Below are 20,924 nucleotides of genomic sequence, written 5' to 3'. Positions count from 1 at the left end.
CGTTACTTTTTGTCACCTGAGCTGGGCTTTTTCTTTTTCTTTGTCTTTCACACCAAAAGTGAACTTAATAAGCCTCAGGCCGAAAGAAATGCCTCTGCACCTCACTCCCGATTTCTCTCAATACAGAGACAGGAGAGGTGTCATTGAATAAATGGGAAAACAAAGCAAGTTGCGTTACTTATTTGAAAAAGTAACTCAGATATTTCATTGTAAATGTAAAAGTAATGAATGCATTACTAGTTACTTGAAAAAAAGTAATCTGATTACGTAACTAGTATTACTTGTAATGCATTACCCCCAACACTGTCAATAAATGTCAGATAATTTGATCTTTGAATATTCTGAATACAATTTTCTTTTCTCTTTATCTTGTACACTCTTGATCTAATTTATTCCATACGAACTGCTTTTATGAACCCAATCCATATAAGATGAAACCCACGTAACTACAGTACTTGGAATATCCTACAAACATTTTCCATATGAGCTTCTTGCATGACTGGCACACCTCTTAAGTGTTTATCTGTCCCACGAGTCTCACAGGTCAGCCTTTAGTCCTCATTTTCCATGGGCTGGTCCTGCTTCAGTCTGGGTTGTGAGGCCAGCGCCCATCCAGGCCTCGAGGAAAGAGCGACAGTACAGCTGAAGGGAAATTCCAATAGTTTTCCAGCAGGGGCTTTGTATCCCCACTGAGAGTGTTGATGGCTCCGGAGCGCAGTGAGGACAGGGGTGGGTATCGATGCAATTACTGAAAACATACGGAGAGCCAACAGGAGAACAGAGCCTGATAAACACCCTATCTGTGCACAAATCAATTAGAAGAAGACGTCTAAATGACGGCACTGGGGTGCGTTCAAACACACGCACTTAAACACACCCTACAAAGGCATTACAAGAAAAAAATAAATGCATCTCTATTGCTTTATTGCATTTTTAAAACATAGGCGGCAACAGTAGGCATAGCGCAGGGCCTCCACCGGCTTATATGAATAACTCAGAGACCACCGACGGCTGCTCCTGATAGCTGGAAAACTCATGATGGCTTTTCAGTGAAAACTCCAGGGCGGGAAGTGATCGCCGCATGCATCTTTGAACTGTTGTCTAACTGCTGGTGGCAGCACAGAGCTGCTGCAGGGCCGACGGCGAGCGGGGCAGAATTGCTTCAGCCTGGTGCCACCATCAGATGCACAGGAAGATGGAGATGTGCTGTTAAGAGCCTCATTTAGGGAGAACACAGATGCTCCACCTGCCTCCCATTGTGAACGAGTGTGATGTTTGAGAGAGATAGAAGGGGAGAGGATTATTACTTTGGGAAGCCACAAGTGATTTTGCACTTTAGGTTGTAACTAACTAAAAGTAGTGGTGCTACTGATTTAACTGCATTTTGTCAGCTTTTCTAACAGCAAGCTACCGTTTCTGATAAATTAGCAGTGAATATGACAAATGCTACAGTTCTGTTTTAATGTTTTAATTGTTGATGTCAACAGGCAATGTCTGACTCTACAGAGGACAAGTGGATGGATGGATGGAAGGATGGAGCAATAGTCAGACTGAACTCTCTTAGGTGTTTCCCAAAAGCATCCTAGGTCTAAGAAGATTGTAGAAACCAAAGGCACTAATGGTCTCTATGATCTACTTGTAGGCTTACAATTTTGGCGAAACTTAGCTTTGATTAATTCTAGCAAAATTGTTTTTTTTTCTGTGGTTCATTTGCATTGATTAAACAATTTATATACCTGCAATTTTATATATATATAAATCTGTCTTTATAAAAAAACATCTATCTATCTATCTATATATCTATAGTTTTTTTATATATAAAAATACAAATAAAATAATAACATTTCTTAAAATAAATTTTGGAAAGAGCAAGTTTATTCAAATATATTTTATACAATATAAAACTAAGTAAAACGTACTGGAAATATATATTTATGTAAATATACATTTATGTTAAAAAATAGATTTAAATCTATTTTAAATAGATTTAAAATCTATATTAGCAATATAGTTTGTGGCCATTTTTAAATTGAAATTTATATTTAATTGAAAATTATATCTGAAAAAATCATGTGTATATATAAATTGAGTATATACATTTAAAATATATTTGTATTTAATATGTAAACTATCTAGAAACGTATATATATGTGTGTGTGTGTGTGTGTGTGTGTGTGTGTCTCTCTCTCTCTCTCTCTCTATATATATATATATATGCAAATATTAATGCTGTCAGTTAATTTTTAGCACATAAATTAAAGATTGATAAAATGATGAATTATACGATCAGGTAGCTTGCAGCATTAAGCAGTTCTTTGTATTAATCTTTTGTAGAGCAGCTAACTCAAAGGTTTGTTTTAGCTGGTTAGCATGGTTCAGTTTGCCCCTGCTACTATCACCGAGGAATGCTAACGCTAACACATCCACTCTCCATTTCCTCCTTGAGCAAATTACTTTTTTAAAGGAAAAGATTAACTGCATTAAATTTTAGTAGCTTATATCTTAGCATGCTACATTTTCAAAGAGGTTTCACCAGCACGAGTAACTTGTGAATTACTGTTTATCTTGTTTTAAGTCTTAGTTAAACAGATTAGATCGAGTTAAATCTAATTGTTTTGAACAGAATGAAGTTGATAAACACAAAAGAAGACAACAAGTGCTTCCACTCACAGCCGACTGATAATGAGCAACTGAGCATTACCTGAGTCGACTGGCTCCGTCATTAAGAGGCTGCTGGGGGAGCTGCCTCTGGACGTCTAATTACACACACACGATTGTGGTGTCACTTCTAAACTCTGCTGTCATCATCGGACACAGATAGGGTTTGATACCTTTAATTAGTGTGCGCTGCTCCCTACACAGCTCTCGGGTGCTAATCAGAGACAACAGCATGCAGTACATCAACATATGAGCCCACTGCGGTCACACTGCGCCCCCACCGGATCTCATATGGCAGTGGAAGTGCAAGGGAATAATCTATTAAATACTCAACAGGAAATCGAAAGAGATGAGAGTAGAGATGATGGTTTGAACTGTGACCAGAAGAGCATGAAGGGAAAATGAAGGCCCACAGCTTTCTCTCTCTAGAATGAAGAGATTAGAGATCTTAAAAAGCAGTAGGAGATGAGGGAGATGTTGGAATTGGTGAGAAGTGTGAGACATCACTCACGAGTGTGTGTGTGTGTGTGTGTGTGTGCGCGCACGTTTTTGTGACAAATGAGGACATAAATTTGTATAATGACAAAGGTATGACATAGGTGGACATTACAAGGAGAAGGTGACTTTTCAGGACATTACCCCATGTCCCCACTTTTCAAAACGCTTATAAATCACACAGAATGGAGTGTATTGAAAATCTGAAATAGCACAAAGTTTCCTGTGAGGGGTAGGTTTAGGGGTAGGGTTGGTGTAGGGCAATAGAATATACGGTCTGTACAGTATAAAAACCATTACGCCTATGGGATGTCCCCACTTTTCACAAAAACAAACCTGTGTGTGTGTGTGTGTGTGTGTGTGTGTGTGTGTGTGAGAGTACATACTGCGCAAGTGTGAGTGTGCGGGCACAAACACGAAAGGCCACACTGCAGGTGTGACCAGCAGAAATACTCAACATTTCTTTAGGGCCGACGGCGAGCGGGGCAGAATTGCTTCAGCCTGGTGCCACCATCAGATGCACAGGAAGATGGAGATGTGCTGTTAAGAGCCTCATTTAGGGAGAACACAGATGCTCCACCTGCCTCCCATTGTGAACGAGTGTGATGTTTGAGAGAGATAGAAGGGGAGAGGATTATTACTTTGGGAAGCCACAAGTGATTTTGCACTTTAGGTTGTAACTAACTAAAAGTAGTGGTGCTACTGATTTAACTGCATTTTGTCAGCTTTTCTAACAGCAAGCTACCGTTTCCGATAAATTAGCAGTGAATATGACAAATGCTACAGTTCTGTTTTAATGTTTTAATTGTTGATGTCAACAGGCAATGTCTGACTCTACAGAGGACAAGTGGATGGATGGATGGATGGAAGGATGGAGCAATAGTCAGACTGAACTCTCTTAGGTGTTTCCCAAAAGCATCCTAGGTCTAAGAAGATTGTAGAAACCAAAGGCACTAATGGTCTCTATGATCTACTTGTAGGCTTACCATTTTGGCGAAACTTAGCTTTGATTAATTCTAGCAAAACTGTTTTTTTTTCTGTGGTTCATTTGCATTGATTAAACAATTCATATACCTGCAATTTTATATATATATAAATCTGTCTTTATAAAAAAACATCTATCTATCTATCTATATATCTATAGTTTTTTTTTATATAAAAATACAAATAAAATAATAAAATTTCTTAAAATAAATTTTGGAAAGAGCAAGTTTATTCAAATATATTTTATACAATATAAAACTAAGTAAAACGTACTGGAAATATATATTTATGTAAATATACATTTATGTTAAAAAAATAGATTTAAATCTATATTAGCAATATAGTTTGTGGCCATTTTTAAATAGAAATTTATATTTAATTGAAAATTATATCTGAAAAAATCATGTGTATATATAAATTGAGTATATACATTTAAAATATATTTGTATTTAATATGTAAACTATCTAGAAACGTACATATATGTGTGTGTGTGTGTGTGTGTGTGTGTGTCTCTCTCTCTCTCTATATATATATATATGTGTGTGTGTGTGTGTGTGTGTGTGTGTGTGTGAGAGTACATACTGCGCAAGTGTGAGTGTGCGGGCACAAACACGAAAGGCCACACTGCAGGTGTGACCAGCAGAAATACTCAACATTTCTTTGGCACCGCTGTGCGTGTTGGAATGAGGGAAAAGTCACTGTAAGTCTCTGTGTGTTTAATAATGAGAGGATATTAAAGGGATCAAGTTGTTCCAAATGAGTTTATTTCTTCTGTGAAACACAAAGAACAAAATTGAAAAAAAAAATGTTACTGATATTTTCTGGTCACTAGAAGTCAGTGGGTTCCAAAACAACTTTGAAAGAAACACACATACATTAAGGAATGTATTTTTAAATATCCTCTTTTGTGTTCCAAGAAAAAAATTAAGTCTTTGGAACAACATGAGGGTGGGTAAATGATGACATAATTTATATAGAAACTATGGCAAACAATAAAAGAGTATTAGTACTATTAATTCAATTGAGTCTTTAAATAAAATACAAACAGGGGCTTGACTGACATTTGAGTCTTTTTGTCTTTGATTATGGCATTTCAAAATAATCCAAAATATAATTACATTTGGTGACTAGAGCTTTTCAATCTGATTTTCTCTCGTTTTAAAAAGCATGGCATCTACTAATAATGCAGACCCTTAGAGTGCCAGAAGAATGAGTCCGGAAACCCCAAAACAAGTCATTTTTAAACATTTCCGATTCCATCGTTTTGAAGTCAGAAGGTTTTTTGAATGGGTTTTTCGTTAAATGCTTGAAATAAGGTCTGGTTAACATAAGCTCAAGGTACTTTCATGTTTAATTTTGCTGTAACCAACAAAAGTTTAGGATTACAACCTAATAGTTGACTAAATGTTAGTCGAAGAGAAGAGGCATAGTTGACTAAAATGTTATTAGTCGGCTATAAAAAAATCTGTGATGGACAGATTGTTAACTGCTGGTCCTTGAGGTAGGCTAATTGTTCATCGACCTCAAATATGGCTTATTATTGAAACATGTAAGTAGTAGCAACTTTGCATGGCCGCTCGCTCTAACATTAACCTAGATAAAAACAAATACTCTCTGATTGTAACGGGGCTGACGAGACGTGAGACGTGTGGATCCATCTGCAAGCTTTTATTCAAGAGACGTGGTAATACAGGCAGGGTCGAACACTGGCAAACAGGTATATGGCGGGCAAAAACACAAGAATAGTCCTAGGGCTAGTGTAGGTCACTGATCGGCAGACAGAATCACAGGGGCGAGACGAGAGGGAAAAATCCAGGAAAACAGGCAAAGATCAGAAACCGCAAAAACAGGCAAGGCAAAACAAGGAAAACACGGAGACTCAGAAAGGGGTACAGGCTAAACAATACTCAGCAGAGAAAGGTGGTTAGAGTGGGTGTTATATAGTGAGTGAGGTGATTAGAAACAGCCGTGTGCAATGAGTGCAAATCAGTGCAGTGTGCAAATCGTGCAAAGAATGATGGGATATGTAGTCCGGGGTGCTATGCAACAGTTTGTGTTGTGCGAGAGTCAATTGTAATGGAAAGCGGGACCTCTGGTGGTGAATAAACGGAAGTCCATGGACCGAATTCGTGACACTGATTATGTAGGCTAATTGTATTAGTATGAATTGTATTGTATTAGTATTTTATAGATATTCTCTCTGAAGGCATGTCACATTGCGGAGGTGGCGAGTCAGCATCGTCAGCTTCCTCTTTGCAGCGAAAACTGACTCAGAAAACACTAGTTTATTAATAAATATTTAAAATAACTCCTTGCTATTTTTCCCAACACATAGTCAATACTTTTGCCGATGCTTTGCGTCAACCTTTAATGGCACGTTTAGTCGATTAGAAAAATCTTTAGTCAGGGGCAGCCCCACATTTAACCAAAAACCCATTCAAAAAAAACCACTGACTTCAGGACGATGGAAATGCAAATGCTAACTCATTTCTGGCTGACAAAAACACATCATCTCTGCAGCACTCAAAGTATTTTTTGTTTATGTTTCGCTGGTTGTCTTGACTTACGCTGACACCTAGTGCTGTGGATGTAGCATGACATAAGAAAGTTTCAGTTGCAGATATTATAAATATATGCACTATTAGCAGTCATTTATTCAACAAGAATAGATGTCCCCAAATAATGGCATTACCAAGCTAAAGTAAGCAGTATTTTGCTACTCATGTGATCGCAACATGTCTGCACCCACAAGGCAATCTATGTAAAATAAAACCGCTTATGTAAGGCTAATTGATTTTTCACAATTATTTAAAAGCATAATGATTGCAAAAATGACCTTTATAGATCACAGGAGTCCTGTGACACCCTGACAAATTCCCTAGCAACTTTTAAATTGGCCTCTTAAAGTTGCCTTACCTCGATGAACACAAAAGTTTACGTTTTTATTGTAAACTCTGCATAAAAAGTGCAGCAAGCAATAATCTCTCAGCAAATAAGACTCAGTGGCCTATTTATACCTGTTATGACTCTGAAAAGATCTGCAAAAAAAAACACCGGCAGATTTTCTCACTGCCTTCTCCAAGCCCAAATGACTGTTTCATGAGCCTAATAGGAAATTATGGGTTATTACATTCTGCCGCTTGACACCCTGATTATAAAATAGCGCAACACGAAGAACTGCAGGAGAGTGGGAGAGGAAAAAATGAGCCGGGGAAGAATGTACCACTTTATTTTGAAAAGAATCACATTCTCTAATTCATTACTCTGCCGAGAAGCAATATACACCTCATTACACTAAAATGAACGAATAAAAAATAATTTTCCCATCTTACATTTGCTCATGACTGCGACCTAATCCTCAGGGCCTCGGGGTAACCTACTCTACTCCCCCAATATCCACCCCCCGAAAAATCTCATCAGCCCTCATTTGCCTCTAACTCAGCTATCTGTTCAACTTTAACCATTCATCTGCCCCTCTCAGTCAACAGTGGATGAGACTATAGCGAAATGCATACCATGTTTTACGAGATTTACAGCAACTACATTCATCACCAAGGAGGAAGTCTTGAGAGTTTCTTGAGTGTTCAGCCGTTAAGATAAAGACTGGAAACTAGAAAACAATTCTACACCGGCCAGCTCTTAAGAGCCTCAATTCTCTCTTTTTAAACATCACAAAAGTGCCTTTTCCCCATAAAGCATGAAGTAACAACAATCTCTGAATTCCTGCAGGCCTTGTTGGAACAAATCATTACGTTAACACGTTAAAACACAAGATCTATGGTCATGTTGCTCCAAAGGAGGACTTTTTGGCACCATTTTTTTTTTATTTTTTGGCAGAGTTGTGAAATTCTCCACATTTACTAAGGGTCCAGCGAGAGATGACAAATTCATTGGGTCTCTGATGACTGATGGAGCACTTCTTTTAATATAAGTGCTTTTGTTCTTCAGTTACCAAGGATTTTGGATTTTAAAGTTGTTCTGGCACTGTTCTCAACCTCAAAGAAAGGATGTGGGAGATAAGTTGATTCTGTCAAAGCAGTCTGTCACAAACAGAATGAATAATAAATGTGTCTTTTTATTTTCAAAACCTTTTTGTGCTATTATTTTCAGCCAATTAAATAGATTTTTTTATGGGCATTTGATAAGCACGGCTTTAATTTTTGATTTGATTAATTTTTTTATGATTATTATTATTTTGGTTTAATAATCAATCCGGTTGTGGGGGAGAAAAAAACTAAACAAAACAAAAGTTTTAAAAAACCATTGAAATTCTGCTTTGAAATACTGTTCAGTTTGAGCTTGTCTGGATTAGTTATTACAAAGCTCATAAATCCAACGGGGAACAAAATAAAGTACAGCACATTATTACATTAAACTGTACATTCAACGGTACTTTCATGTTTCTACTATTGCCAAAGTCCCTGATAAGGAAAGACTGTTTACTCTGAGGCCATATTTGCAACACCTCTGGACATTTCAGGCATCTATTCCTGTTTACTTGAATGGGGAAATACTGAAATCTCAAAAACTGCTTGCCAAATTCACATTTCTTTTTACACATTTAAAGTCAGCAATAAAATCTAACATGAACTGTCTCATAAATGTTGTTTCTAATACCAAAATAGCATAAAACACATATATTTCAGGTGTAGGTATGTGCAATCCTAAACTCTAATCTCCGTTTCTATGGGAACCAGAGCCACTTTAACAATTGCTTATTGACTCTTTTTTAATTTGAAGGTATGACATATTCTTCCCTATTGCGCTCTGCTGTTTCTCTTAGAATAACTCATTTGCGCCATCTTGAGACTAGTAATTATTAATAAGTATTATTTTTATGGTTATGGATCATTAATTTTATGGTACATAAAAACCTTTGACAGATGACTAAAATTTCTGGAGTCCTAATTTGCATACGAATGCACTGTTCTATGCCATTTTGTAGTATAATTAGTATGAATAGTATGTTCATAAAAATTTCAGCAAGAAGTAGTGCACTTTAAATACCCAGATAATGCCCTTATACTAAAAAATGAAATGTGAACTGTTGGACACTTCATGCACTGCTGCAGCCTTATTTGCATAGAGACTATTAGGCTCTAATGCTGAATCACAAAATAACATTCTAAAATTCACATAGAGCATAAGTGCATATGGTGCATCTGAAATCGTACTACATTTGAATGTGAACTTACTATGCAACTGTTAAAAAAGAATGTTCGTACTACATCTACCATGTTGTGCCAACATAGCATAAATTGTCCCTTCACTGCGATTTACAAATCCTCTCCCGATGCCTTATGGGATAGTAAAGTGTCAACTTCAAAGTCACAGCGGAAGTAGTAGGTCATCCAGATACTTTTCTCCTACTGTTTTTGAATACTATGAATTCAGACATTCTGCTCTTTTGGAGTACTGTTTTTTTTTCTTTCCATACTATATAGTAGAGAAGTATGCGATTTCGGATGGAGCGATAGTGTATGTAATTCAGAACGCATCAAAAGAGCTGAATAAGTGGACACTTCATGCACTGCTGCAGCCTTATTTGCATAGAGACTATTAGGCTCTAATGCTGAATCACAAAATAACATTCTAAAATTCACATAGAGCATAAGTGCATATGGTGCATCTGAAATCGTACTACATTTGAATGTGAACTTACTATGCAACTGTTAAAAAAGAATGTTCGTACTACATCTACCATGTTGTGCCAACATAGCATAAGTTGTCCCTTCACTGCGATTTACAAATCCTCTCCCGATGCCTTATGGGATAGTAAAGTGTCAATCGAATGCGCACTTCAAAGTCACAGCGGAAGTAGTAGGTCATCCAGATACTTTTCTCCTACTGTTTTTGAATACTATGAATTCAGACATTCTGCTCTTTTGGAGTACTGTTTTTTTTTCTTTCCATACTATATAGTAGAGAAGTATGCGATTTCGGATGGAGCGATAGTGTATGTAATTCAGAACACATCAAAAGAGCTGAATAAGACAGATATTTAGCCTCTATTGCTCTAAATATCTTAGTTATCTTGTCTATAGAATTATTATATTGTCTGTAATGTAATATATTAAGTATCAATATAATAAAAGTATCTTATTAATGAATAATATAAGACAAAAAGACAAAGGTCACAAACTTTACAGTCTGTTTGCCACTATACCTGTGCGGGTGCATGATACCAAACACTGCACAGCTTTTGTTCCAGCATCTATGAGAAACAGTAGCCGTTCAATAGAGCCGCAGAATAAAAGCAAATCTTCAATCACCTGCTTGAATTGTACTGTTGAATATAGTTCTGCCTTCTCTGAAGTGTCCGTCAACCTTATAGTGAACAGGGTCCAATAGATGTGTGTGCGTGTGTGTGTGTGTTTGGGGGGTGTTTAGTGAGGGATTATGCAAATGAAATTTGAGAGAAAAAAATTCCTGTCCAAAAATGACTCAGGCGGAACACTTGCTCAGGCGGGGAGCTCGACTAGTGTGTGTGACCGAGCCGCCAATGCCCACGCTTTCCCACAATCCAGCTTTGTTCACTGGGACGTCACCGTGAGGGTCTGTGGAGAGGAGGAAGAGCAAGAAAGAAAAGAAAAGGAACAAAGCACGGTAGATAACTATGGAAAGATACTGGTCCATCTTTCCATCTCATTTCTATCCGATTTACTACCTGAGAAAGGACACCAAATAGCAGGAAGAAAGAAGATAAGAAGTTTCATTCTGCACCTTTGAACTTCCCGGGTCAGGCCTCTTTGGTCAACCATGAACACACCAAACCCACCAGCAGAAACATCCTCAGCATCTCTCTGACCCACAGGTGAGACTGACAGATGCCGATGCGCTCTTAACCGATGTCAGTCAGCAGAAGAACACAATGTAAAAGCTACAGCTTTAGCTGAAAATTGCGTGAAACTTCCAGGAGGAATATGTTATGCTTGCTGTGCAGACAATGGACAAATGGCCGAGGAAAGCCAGAGCGACTCAGTGGGGAACCAGGAAAATCTCCACACCACCCTCCGGATATCAGACAAAGAGGCACAAAAGGTAATTTTTTATCTGTTGAGCAGCATCTAAAAGGTATCAAGAGGGAGCTGCTTTTCATGGCTGAGAGCGCAGATGGAGTGCTGAATCAAGCTGGGATGATCATCAACAACACACCACTGCTTTTCTGCCTTTCAAGCAGTCCGAGCATAGCTTTTCACTAAGTTGGATTTTCTTTTTTCTTCTTTTTTTTTGTTGCCTGAATTAATCTCTCTTCTAGCATGCTTCTTAAAAGTGGGATTCTATACTGAGCTTAGCCATTGCATTTCCAGTTTTTCTTCCTTTTTTCTGTTGTTGAATTTTTCCTAATTCCTGCTGTGGCAATCAATAGCATTTGTCATTGGTTCTCCTTGGCTTGTCTCGCCACATTTTCAGGAGGTCGGTAAATTGGTCTCGACTCGAGTCACCCAGAATCATCAAAAGCGAATCCCATCACAGGGCATTCAACTGTTCCAGTGGGAAAATATTTTGCTGTTTAATGCTTGAAAAACGTTTCACGACAGGCCATTAAAACATGAATTTTGCATATTAGATATATAACCCCCTAAAAAAACACTTGATAAGCACAATTTTCTGTTCATGTGTTGACAAATTTCCTGTCGAAACGGGAAGCTTAGATTGAATATATAAAATGGTCCATCTCTTTAAAATAATTTAATAATATTTTTTAAAAAGTGGCAGCAATGAACTTGATTTGCTAGTTGGTCGCTTATGGCATTAGGCGAGACATTCTCATTCTAGAGAGCATCTGATTGGTCAAAAATCTGTGCAGTGATGAGTCATCATCAATATTTTTGGTTTTGATTTCCCAGAAGAGACAGAATGTACATATTAAATACTTATCTGCTAAAAGTGGGTTTTGTTAACTTTATTATTATTATTATTATTATTATTATGTAACTACACTAGCAAATACATTCCAAAGCTAAAAAACATTTTAACAAATGATTAAAAATTGTTAATAACAAGTTTAGGATTCTTTTCCCCCCCAAAAATTGTTTATATAGCAATATTATTAAACATTACAAAAAACTACACCAAGGCATGCTACCTCAAAAAAAAAAATCCCATGGAACTGACTAGGTTAATGTCAATAAAATTGTGATATTGATATTTTATTATTATTATTTTCAGACATGCTGATCAGTAGCATTCGTCTTTTAACTAAACAGTTCAAAAACTAAATATAATTGAGATTCTGAAATATGGTCTAAGACTGTTGCTCCTTAAGCAGTGATGATATGAGCAAAAAATGACAAAACTCATTATCGTGTTAATGTAATATAATGATTATGTGTGTTTTAACCCCTTTTGACCCTGGGTTTGAAGAAGGTTATTTCCGTGCTGATGTGTCATTTGTGCATTTGTGTTGTTTCAGCATAATCATGTTTATAGACTTAATTCTCTATGTTATTTAGCAGTTTTAATGGTTCATAATGTAGGAAAGAGGCCAAACTCAACTGGGCAACAGCTGACAGTGTGAGTGTGTGTGTTTATGTACAGTATACAGTATACAGACATATAGCGCCACCTACTGACTGAAAGTCACTAGATTAAAGATCAAATTAAAGCCTTAAAGAAATCCCTACTACACAAGGGAAACAAAATGATGTTTTTGTAAAATTTTTAATTACACTAAAGAATAGCACATTAATTATAATAACGCAACATTAACAATGTTAATGCAAAGGTTCTAACAACAAAAAAGATTCAATATAATTTAGGCTGCATTCAGAGTATTTAAAGTCACTCAGCAAAGGCTAGTAAGTTAACTACTAAATGCTGATTTGAAGCTATTTACAAACATTTAGTAAAAATTATAATCCTAATTGATTAAAGGAAGTTAACCAACTTTCAAATCAGCTGATTAACCTTGTAGTATGCTAAATTACCATAACTCCTTACGTGCTTTTTAAGGGTGTTTCTGAAATCAATCACAGCTCAAATGCTTTTAAGTAAAAGGCAAAAGTAAATAAAATAAAAAAATAACAAGGACGAAAATAGAAGAGAGAATTTAATTACAAAAGAGCCCAAATCACATCCAATCAATTGCAGTTACAAAAAGGGAATGAATGAAAGGCACATTTCAAGAATTATTGAAATGATGTACATTAAATTTTGATACAGTGACAGTTCATGCATTTCATTTTGACAGTATTTGACAGCATCAATAAATCAGTAAATGTATTTAGAAGAAAACCATGCCACAACACCCTCATACACACCCATCAAATGTTCAATTTGGAAATTTGAGAACGCTGATATTGGATCCATATACCTCAAGATGGCTTGCTGATTTGACAGCAAATTAATTTGCCACCTTTACACAATGCAGAATCACACCCATTGAAAAAAAAAAAAAACACACAATGCATGGTGAGTCTCACAAAATCTCAGTTAACATGCTGATAACAATCAACGCACAACTGAGCTCGAAGCATGTCTACGTTTGGAACCAAAATCGTTTGGGAATGTTTAGTCTCTAAAAGTAGAACTACTTTTATTTATGAAACAAACCCGGAAATGGTACGATGACGTGGTCAGGAGTGTTGCCATGTCATGAAATACCAGGTTTTGCGGTTGTAGCTTCGAAACCCTAAAAATTAAAGTGCATCACTTACTTATGCTGGTATTTGGCAGATTCATACAAACAAAATCTGTGAATTTATCACACTTAGTCCAGAATTCACATCTGAAATCAATACCCAGAAAAAAGACACAAGAAGGGAAAAGAAAAAAGAAAAGAAAAAAAGAAACAATGAGGATATTTGAAAAAAAACTAAAAAAAGAATATCTATCATAATTTGACTGTGCACCTAAAACAATTATAAATTCAGATAGTCCAAACAATATAATAGTCCCATAAATTAGCAAACAACTTTCAGGACTTTCAGTGTTGGTAAATTGGAAAAGAGGGGCAGTCTTTTACCATATTAATTATTAACACACATCAACTTAGACAAGAGTTTCAAACCCCTAAAAATGATGCATACGTAACTTTGGCACAAAACACAGTTTTGAACTTCTGCCAACTTTCTTTCTAGAACAAAATGTATGACCTTCTGAGAAATTTCCAAGAAGATCTATTTGGTTATATCAGTCCAAATATATATCTAGTTTAAACCTACACATTCCACTTAAATCTTGGAAAAAGGCATCCAAGCATCCTGACTGGGCTGTAGAAAATGACAACAAAATCATTCGACAACCATTTTGGTGGAAATAATGGGATTGTCTTCATCACATTCGATTTCTGGCGGTGTCAATCACCCCCAGAGAGTCATCTGTTGAAAGAAGCAGGAAAGAAAAGCCGTTCATATCTGAGGTATAGATTTCCAGCATCACAGTCCAAAGTCTAAAGCTGAGCAGAGACTGAGCTTTACTTATGTCAATATTTGAAAGATCTGGTGGAATAATCTAGTGTTTGACTACCTTCTCAAAGACTTGGCTTCATAAACGGTAGTATCGTCCTCGTCGCTTTCCAGGTGGGCCATTTCCATTGTGTCGTCATAGTTTGACAGGAGCCCGTATTTCTTTCTCTGAACACCGGTTTTCTTCAGACTGGAATGAGAGCACAAATGAGAGATGCTTGAAGAAATCTGTGTGACTTTCTCTTTCCACGAAACAGAATGAGGCTAAAGTTTTTTTAAAAATCACAAAAAAGCACCATGAAAATAGTCAAGATGACTGTTGTACTTCTGAGTTTTATTGGATTTATAAGTGAATAATGACTTAAATGTCAGCTTATAAACTAAATGCATCGTTATTGTTAGTGGATGCCCACATACTTTCCTTGAAAGGGCCTCGGTTATCTAGCCGTCTTTATATTGTTTTATCAACGGATTGTAGAGGTGCCGGTAGCGACAGACTTCTTCACACAGCCTCTCTTCAAATTCGAGGTCCATGTTGCTTTTCCAGCGCATGCGCAGTTGGTGCTTTTGTAGTCTAGTGAACAACAAAATGAGAGGCACGTGGATGTCCGGAAAGAGCCTTCGCGTACACCCTCCAATGATGACTTGTTCATCACGCAGAACCTAGCAGACCCTTGCGCACTCGCGGAAAGTATAACCCTGCGTCTCAATGTTCATTCTATCCATCCTATATAGTATGTGAGATTAGAATAAGTGTGTCCCAAAGCATAGTATGTTGAAAAGAGTATGCCAAAAGTCCCCGGATGGTCTACTATTTCAGGTCGATTTTAGAAGTGTGGATCCGTGCACATTCTAATGGCTAATATTACCCACAATCCATTGCGCTTTGGTGAAGGATTCGGTCCAGATCTACAAACATGGCAGATGCGCGCGACCGGCGGTTAGGTAGAGAGGTTTAGAAAAAGGGGTTTGAGTTACTAATATTCAACATTTAACCTGGTAAAAAATATTTATTTAATGTTATCCATGTTATATTTCATCTGCAACAGCAATGTAAACTTTTATAAACATTCGTTTGGTCGTTAACTTTTAAATGCATCATTATGCATAAAATATGAGCAGAGTTCTCGGCATGAAAGACCCGCGACTGGCAGATCAATGTGCTACTTCTTTTCTCTCCAATACGGTAGGAAGTTAAATGAAATGCAATATGGAGGATGTCAACTGTGACCAGATGATTGACAGGCCAGTTTACAGTGACAGGGTGCGTGTATCTATGCGGCAGAGCAGTCCATTAAAGACACAACTGTATGACGTGATAGTATGTCCCAAAGCTTGCCTACTCTTCTACTACACAATCAAAAGTGTGAACTTTTTCCTCACCAAAAAGAGTACATACTTTAAGGGCGTAGTATAAGTAGGCACATTGGGATGCAGCAGAGGACGCATGGTCACCTTAAGTAAAGGTGCGTTCACGCCATATCGGAATTCCCGTAATTACGAGATTCCAACTTGTAAATAGCATTCACGTCCTCGTAGAACTCGTAATTACAACTTGTGAACTGGGAGTTTTCTGAGAGCTACGGCTTGTACCACGTGACCGCTGTACCTCACGCGGAACCAGAGAAAAATGGTGGCGCTTTCAAAGAAAGCTATTGCTGATTTAAAAAAAAAAGAAGGAGAAAACAGATGCATATATATATAGATGTACTATAATATAAAAACATTATGTATTTATTACAGGTGCGTTCAAGTCAGTTTAGTCGGCACAAGATGGCGGTGTACCTTCTTTTAATAAATTACAAGAAAATACAACAGGGTCTGCATTTTTTTACTTGGATTTCAGCTGCGTAACAAGAACATGACCAATTTAAGTTTATAGGACTACTAAACTATCAATTTAAACAAAAATTTACAGTCAACTACAGACGTTGCATCCATCGATTCCGCCATGTTTCTCATTGACGTCCTCAACTCGGAAACATGGGGCTTGAAGAAAATTTCGAGTTTCCCACTCGTAATAACGACTTTGTGGTGGCGTTCATGTGCGTTCAACTCGTAAATACGATCTATCCGACATGACTTGAGCGCACCATACCTGTCCGTTGGTCGCGTGTATCCGCCATGTTTGTAGTTTAACACTTTTAATTTGTGTTTGTAGTTCTAATTGAATCCTCATCCAATGCGCAATGTGTTGTGGGCAATATTAGCCGTTAAGAGTGTGCAGCGATCTGCACTTCGAATAGATTCCATCCGGGAATCTCTGGCATACTTTTTTAAACATACTATGATTTGGGACATAATAATTCTATTTTCGAATACTATTTAGGACGGATAGTATGCGAATTGGGATGCAGCAACAGAGTTGCGACACTCCCATAGGCTTCCATAGGAACTGAGGAATACGGAAGTAAAGCGCATCATGGAGCAGCCAATAGTTCCAAACAATCAATAGCTACAGTACTGAAGCCCATTCATTTCAGTGCTTCTCAAGCACACCCGCCCGAAAGTTGAGGAAATTACAGCAGTTTTTGGCATTTTAACGCTTTAGTTTACCTCTCAGAAATCTGGCCAGTAGTTGTATTTTATGAAACGCATTATAGTTAATGTTTAGTTTTAGATGATAGGCAGTTATGCTATATTTGCAGTTAGATAATGTGAGAAACACCTTAATAGCTTTTAATAATATTTTTACGTTTTTAGTCTTTCTGCAATCTTTCTCTCCCTGTAGGAAGTTGAACGAGTTTCAGTTAAGACTGCCCATTAAAGGAATACAAGAAAGAGTTTCCCTAAATGCAGTTGGTTGCTTTATGTTTTTTTTTTTTTAAACGTTATTTACATTTTTTATTGGGTTCAATTCCATAATTGGTGGCCTTTTTTTAACATTCAGTTTCGATTAAATTGATAGTTTCGAAAAGTTTCGATGGCAATGGCATTTTCTTCTCCGTATAAAGCGCAGCTCTGCTTTGTTTACAGCAATAACAAAGGAAATGTTATATTGCGGTCGGTTCATAAGCAGTGTTGCCAAGTCCGTGGTTTTCCCGCGGAATTGGGCTACTTTAACACTGTTGCCGCGGGTTGTTGTTCATGTCCGCGGGTTGAAGCGACCCCAATAACATGATATTTTACCCCCGGAATGCCATTTTTACAGGGGAACCCCCCTCAAAACACTTTTATTGGGAAAACCTGGCAACCCCGTTCATAAGCGCCACCTGCTGTCAGAGAGTGCGTCTCATTCAGAACTGCTGTTTTTGTTTCGTGCAGATGTTTTATGTAGCAAATAAATAAATAAATAACACCTAAAGTTAGACCATTCTGTTTTTGTTTTAAATCCTGAAATTAATCTAGATCAAATCAAAAACAACTGCCCGTGCAGATCGTGATTAAAATGCAGCGGTTGCCTCTAATTTCAAATGGCTAGATATTTTTGTTTAAAGCCAGTTTGTTTGTTATAAAGCAAATAGCCAATAAATACATTTGCTTAAAAATCAGTATCAGTCAATTTGCTAGTTTAAAAAAAAAAAAGAAGGAAAGAAAGAAAAGAAAATCTGAATTCTGAATCAGCTATGACCGGCGCATCACTAATTAAAATACTAAGTAAAAGGCCTCAAATTTGAAGTACAATCTGGGATGTCTTTTTCGATCAGTTCTTCAATAGGTAGATCTTGTCTTTCATAAAGGCCGAGGTCAGGGATCTTGGGCCTAAAAAGGTTGGTGACCACTGCTTTACAGCAACTAGAGTAGAGCTAAATATATGTAGGCTATATTTATTAAACAGCCATACTGGCATCTAGTGGTTAAACCATGGCATTACATAGGGATATTATTTTTCTGGCCACCCAAACACCTCTAATTTGCCTCTTTGCACTGGAATTTAAAAACATTTTCTCTATTTTAACCCTAAATACTATGCTAATTGTAATATAAATATTAAGCATATTAGATAAAATATTAATGCTGTCTCTTCATCACTCCCCAAAATGAAATGCGATTGTGAAACGTAGTCAGCGCAGTTATCAATACACAATCAATGCACATATAGTGAAACTGCTGTCTATCCTACTTAAACCCATTCAAACACATTGACAGCGCGGAGTTGTTTGGAACTATTGAGAACTCAATGAACAACGTGACCGTGTGGCGGCGAGATCAAAGCGTGTCGAAACTCTGTTTCTCAACGGCTCTGACAGCACCGAGTTGAACGTCACATGTTGTCATCTCGGAATTACAGGAATTACGACATGGCGTGAATTAGGGCTGCACGATAAATCGCATGCGATATTTAACACGCATCTTATCAGTAAAGCCGGTTCTGTAATCAGCGGTAAATCTCCATCACCTGCGGGCTTTCACATTGAGCAGCATTAACTACACAGGGCCGTTGTTCACTGACGAGCTGCGCAAAAGCGCGATTTTTTTGCGCAGCTCGTCAGTGAACAACGGCTCTGTGTAGTTAATGCTGCTCAATGTGAAAGCAGAACCGGCTTTACTGATAAGATGCGTGTTAAATATCGCATTCGAGTTATCGTGCAGCCCTAGCGTGAATGCAGCATAACTCAAATGTGTGACCATGCTGGTCATGTGACACATATCGGCGCCCATGAGGGGGCGACCCGCTCCCAGTGTTGCCAACTTAGCAACTTTTCAGACTACCCTAGCAACTTTTTCTTCCAAAAGCACCTAGCAACAAATTTAGCTATTTTTAAAAATTTTATTTGGCTACTTTTAGCAACTTTTGATAAGCGGCTCAAACAATAAAAAAGGCACACATTTTCCATCAATATTTCACAAAAAGAGGAAACCAAAGATGCCTAGCAGAACACACATCACGAGAATTAAGTTACTGCTATTTGCAATTGTTCAATTTGATAATAATAATAATAATTGTTCATTTATGATACACCTCGTTAGTAGCTTGTACCTGTGATTGTTGATCAGTTAGTACACTGTAAGGAAAATATCTAGACAAATGGAAAACGTACAAGTAATTTTCCAGGACATTATCCGTTGTAACCCGAAACACAAAATACAATGCGTAATTTAAAATGCAGGTAAAAACCTGAGAATTATTTTCTTAGAGTGTAGCATACTGACTACTAACACACTGCTTAAAACTAGAATTGTTCAGAATGTGTAGTTTTACTAGTTTACTAGCTAACAAAAAAAACTTGTGATCGTTCAAAAATGTGTAAGTGTTCAATAATTCAATGTTGTATATAAAAAAAAAGGTATTCATATTTTAACATTATATTATGCATTTATATTATTTTACGAACAAATCTCAAATTAACATTAAAAATATATAATTTTTTTTAATGTAGTGACAATTTTGCGTCGTGATTGCGTAATGACGTCATCACGCAACGACGCCACAACATCATTTCGCAACAAATCGCTTCCTTTAGCAGCTTCCCCTGAAAATTAGTTGGCAGCACTGCCCGCTCCATGTAGAACAAAACAGCCTTTTCGACAAGGTTGATGAAACTAGAGTCATCTCACATGAGTGTAGCCTACATCCTAAACTAAATTTCACAAAATTAAAACGTTTTACACAAATGAATATCGAGTTCACTTTAAAACCAAGGTTGTTTTGAAGTCCATCATCCATAGATTAACTTGTCCCACTGAAGTTACTACTAAAACCAAACTTTAATTAGCCAAGTTAATCTCGCTCGAGATCAAATAACAGATTATATGACTCAATACCCAAAATTTCTTAACATGACAGCGTTTTCGCTGTCTGTATACTAAGTACACGCAGTATATACTGTTCACTGAACACACTGGAAGTACGAGCGCTTTCAAGCCAACATCTCATTTCACATCACTTCCAGAGGACTTACCGGACAGCTCTCACTAAGAAATACAGAACCCCGATGACCGTGATCCCGATCAGAACATACAGAGCCCTGTTTATCATCGCGCCGTCCAGGTTGAAGTCTATTTTTGAGTTGGCGGTGGTGTTATTCTTGTGCGACACTTCTGTACTGTTGCTGGAAGTGTTCTTGAGTGCGGGGGGTTTAGTGGTGCTGGGCTTAATGCTCCTGTCGTCGGCGAAAGAAACAGCCCACAAAGTCAAAACCAGAGGCAGGAGTCTTAAATGTGTCATTGTAGCCCGAGTTCGTGCTTTTCAAAGGCAAAAGAAAACCTACACAGTAGACACAAATATGAAGTTGGCGTTAACGACTGACTTCAGTTCCTCTTCCTGATTGAAGACGACAGCACGCGTAGTGTTGCGGTCAATTGTGTCCTGAGGGGAATCAACAACGAGAGCAGGTTCCCCCCTGAGAGCACGAGCGCATCTTACTCTTCTTTTGCAGAGGGTATTTAAAACACAACGTCGGTTGTATTTTGAAAATATGGCTACAGTGAGCATT

General features: G+C 37.4%; 1 protein-coding gene across 2 annotated transcripts; it reads right to left on the bottom strand.

Moving 5' to 3' along the window:
* Positions 1-13,183: 13,183 nt before the first annotated feature.
* On the bottom strand, positions 13,184-20,845 carry fam174c (family with sequence similarity 174 member C). Of its 2 annotated transcripts, XM_016295398.1 has the most exons (3): positions 20,391-20,845; positions 14,609-14,737; positions 13,184-14,460 (listed from the first exon to the last, which is right to left on the bottom strand). In XM_016295398.1, exons 1-3 carry the CDS (start codon positions 20,654-20,656, stop codon positions 14,457-14,459), a joined length of 399 nt encoding a protein of 132 aa, XP_016150884.1. In that variant the 5' UTR covers positions 20,657-20,845; the 3' UTR covers positions 13,184-14,456. The 2 variants fall into 2 exon arrangements, with proteins under 2 accessions (XP_016150884.1, XP_016150885.1); XM_016295399.1 differs by lacking the exon at positions 13,184-14,460 and having other exon boundaries at positions 14,605-14,737.
* Between the last annotated feature and the right edge of the window lie 79 nt (positions 20,846-20,924).

The sequence above is a fragment of the Sinocyclocheilus grahami genome, unplaced genomic scaffold, assembly GCF_001515645.1.
Source record: "Sinocyclocheilus grahami isolate Dianchi unplaced genomic scaffold, SAMN03320097.WGS_v1.1 scaffold335.1, whole genome shotgun sequence".
Taxonomy (NCBI): Eukaryota; Metazoa; Chordata; class Actinopteri; order Cypriniformes; family Cyprinidae; genus Sinocyclocheilus; species Sinocyclocheilus grahami.
Note: the sequence above shows the minus strand (reverse complement) of the source record. Positions and strands in the feature narration are given on the sequence as shown.

Excerpts from the sequence above, each read along its gene's own strand:
- fam174c (XM_016295398.1), bottom strand. The coding sequence starts at position 20,656 with ATGACACATTTAAGACTCCTGCCTCTGGTTTTGACTTTGTGGGCTGTT. Across the intron at positions 14,738-20,390 it reads TTCTTAGTGAGAGCTGTCCG|TCTGAAGAAAACCGGTGTTC; the intron begins GTAAGTCCTCTG and ends CTCTCATTCCAG.